This window comes from Cyprinodon variegatus, unplaced genomic scaffold (assembly GCF_000732505.1).
Source record: "Cyprinodon variegatus isolate N-32 unplaced genomic scaffold, C_variegatus-1.0 Scaffold1837, whole genome shotgun sequence".
NCBI classification, from domain to species: domain Eukaryota; kingdom Metazoa; phylum Chordata; class Actinopteri; order Cyprinodontiformes; family Cyprinodontidae; genus Cyprinodon; species Cyprinodon variegatus.
The window spans coordinates 9292-11099 of NW_015152290.1; the positions used below are offsets into that span (position 1 = coordinate 9292).

Below are 1808 nucleotides of genomic sequence, written 5' to 3' on the forward strand. Positions count from 1 at the left end.
GAGCCTTTGAGTCTAGAACCTTTGGATCCAGAACCTTTCGGTCTAGAACCTTTGGATCCAGAGCCTTTGAGTCTAGAACCTTTGGATCCAGAACCTTTCGGTCTAGAACCTTTGGATCCAGAACCTTTCGGTCTAGAACCTTTGGATTCAGAGCCTTTGAGTCTAGAACCTTTGGATCCAGAACCTTTCGGTCTAGAACCTTTGGATCCAGAGCCTTTGGGGCCAGAGGCCAGAACCTCAGTTCTGGTTTCTTTCTGAGCTTTCATCATCATCATCATCACCATAGTAACAGCAGCAGACCTATGGACCAGAACACCTGGACTTAAGTGGACCGGACCGGAACCAGCGATGAGAACAAGCTGCCTCTTTCTGCGTCATCACCTCCACTGATGACGTCAGGCATTGGTCACTGATTGATCCGGTTCGGATTGTCCGGGTTCCTCACTGGGTTCGGTTTTAGGTTCGGCCCCATCCTGCAGCTGGACCAGAACCAGAACCAGGACCAGGACCGGAAGCTCTGGTTGCCAGGGAAACGGACTGACCTGCTCCAGGCTGAGGAACTGGTAGAAGTTCTGCGGGATCTCCTCCACCAGGTCCAGGAGCTCCAGGTCCGCCTCCCAGGCCCACTGACCGGGAACCAGAACCAGGACCAGGACCAGGACCAGGCCCAGAGACCCGCTCAGACCCGCACAGACCCGCATCTCCGACCGGAACCAAACCCAGCTGCAGGTTCGGATGGTAAGCAGCTCCGGAAACAGGACCGAGCCTGGAGCGACACACCGACACGTCCGCCTTCCTCTTCTTCTTCTTCTTCTGCTGCTTGTTCTTCTTCTTCTTCTGTGGCGGTTGTTAAACAATAAGGCGTCTCAGTACCGCCACCAGCCGGTGAGGAGGATGGCAGCTGCATGCTCCCTGCACTCTGGGGACGCAGAGTGAAGGACCAGGCTGGGACTGGGATAGCCATAGATATCTTTATTATGGATATCTATGGTGATAGCGGACCCACAGGGCCGGTCCTCCTTAAATCATAGCGGCCCTAACCCTGAAGCTCCCACCTGTGACAGTAAAGAACTAGTAATCCAATGTTAACTACCTAGACCTTAATAAACTAGAATAAAACGATTTTCTCTCCACCAAAAACCTTTAAAGCTCCTTTATCCTGTACTTTCTGAACATGACCCTATAAACTTAACTTCCTTTCATCTTTCTGATTCCTCATTATATATTTGCAGTTTTACATTTTCAGAGTATTTCTTCCTTGTAAAAAATAAAGTTTTTGTTTTGTATGAAGGTTATTTGTATCAAAACTATTTGGGCATTGTGAGTTTGATTTGCAAATGTGTGTGGAGAGTTGTGTATTTGTATGTCGATTTGTGTGTGTGTGTGTGTGCGCAGTGGTATTTAATTTGAAATCCTCATTTCTCTGCTCTTAATTTGAAGGTCCATCCGGTAGTGACGTCAGGCTTCCTGCCAGCTGAGCGCCGCTGTGTCATTAAGGTTAGCATTAGCTTCTGGCGGTTCCGGTTGATCCTGACGTCAGCAGCGTTACTTCGGTGTTGAACTTCGAACCAGAATCGGAACCGGATTGGATCCATTTATCTGATTAGAACCAGAACTAGGTGAGTGTGAGAGCTGTGGAAGGAACCGAACCCAGAACCTGGTCAGAACCAAACCCAGAACCTGGTCAGAACCGAACCCAGAACCTGGTCAGAACCTAACCTAGAACCTGGTCAGAACCGAACCCAGAACCTGGTCAGAACCAAACCCAGAACCTGGTCAGAACCTAACCCAGAACCTGGTCAGAACCA

The 1808-nt window shown here is 49.6% G+C and overlaps 2 protein-coding genes across 3 annotated transcripts in view; one reads left to right on the forward strand and one right to left on the reverse strand.

Annotated features, from left to right (window-relative positions):
* dnajc1 (DnaJ heat shock protein family (Hsp40) member C1) overlaps window positions 1-820 on the reverse strand; it is a 9976-nt gene extending 9156 nt beyond the window's left edge. Inside the window, exon 1 of the mRNA XM_015404720.1 lies at window positions 543-820. Coding sequence (XP_015260206.1) covers window positions 543-701 — 159 coding nt within the window. The 5' untranslated portion in view covers window positions 702-820. The remainder of the gene's footprint in view (window positions 1-542) is intronic.
* Window positions 821-1477: 657 nt separating this feature from the next.
* LOC107104667 (chromosome unknown open reading frame, human C7orf25) overlaps window positions 1478-1808 on the forward strand; it is a 5079-nt gene continuing 4748 nt past the window's right edge. Inside the window, exon 1 of one of the 2 annotated variants that reach the window (XM_015404718.1) lies at window positions 1478-1660. The gene's annotated coding sequence lies outside the window, so the exon portion shown is untranslated. The remainder of the gene's footprint in view (window positions 1661-1808) is intronic. The other variant, XM_015404719.1, reaches the window with a different exon arrangement.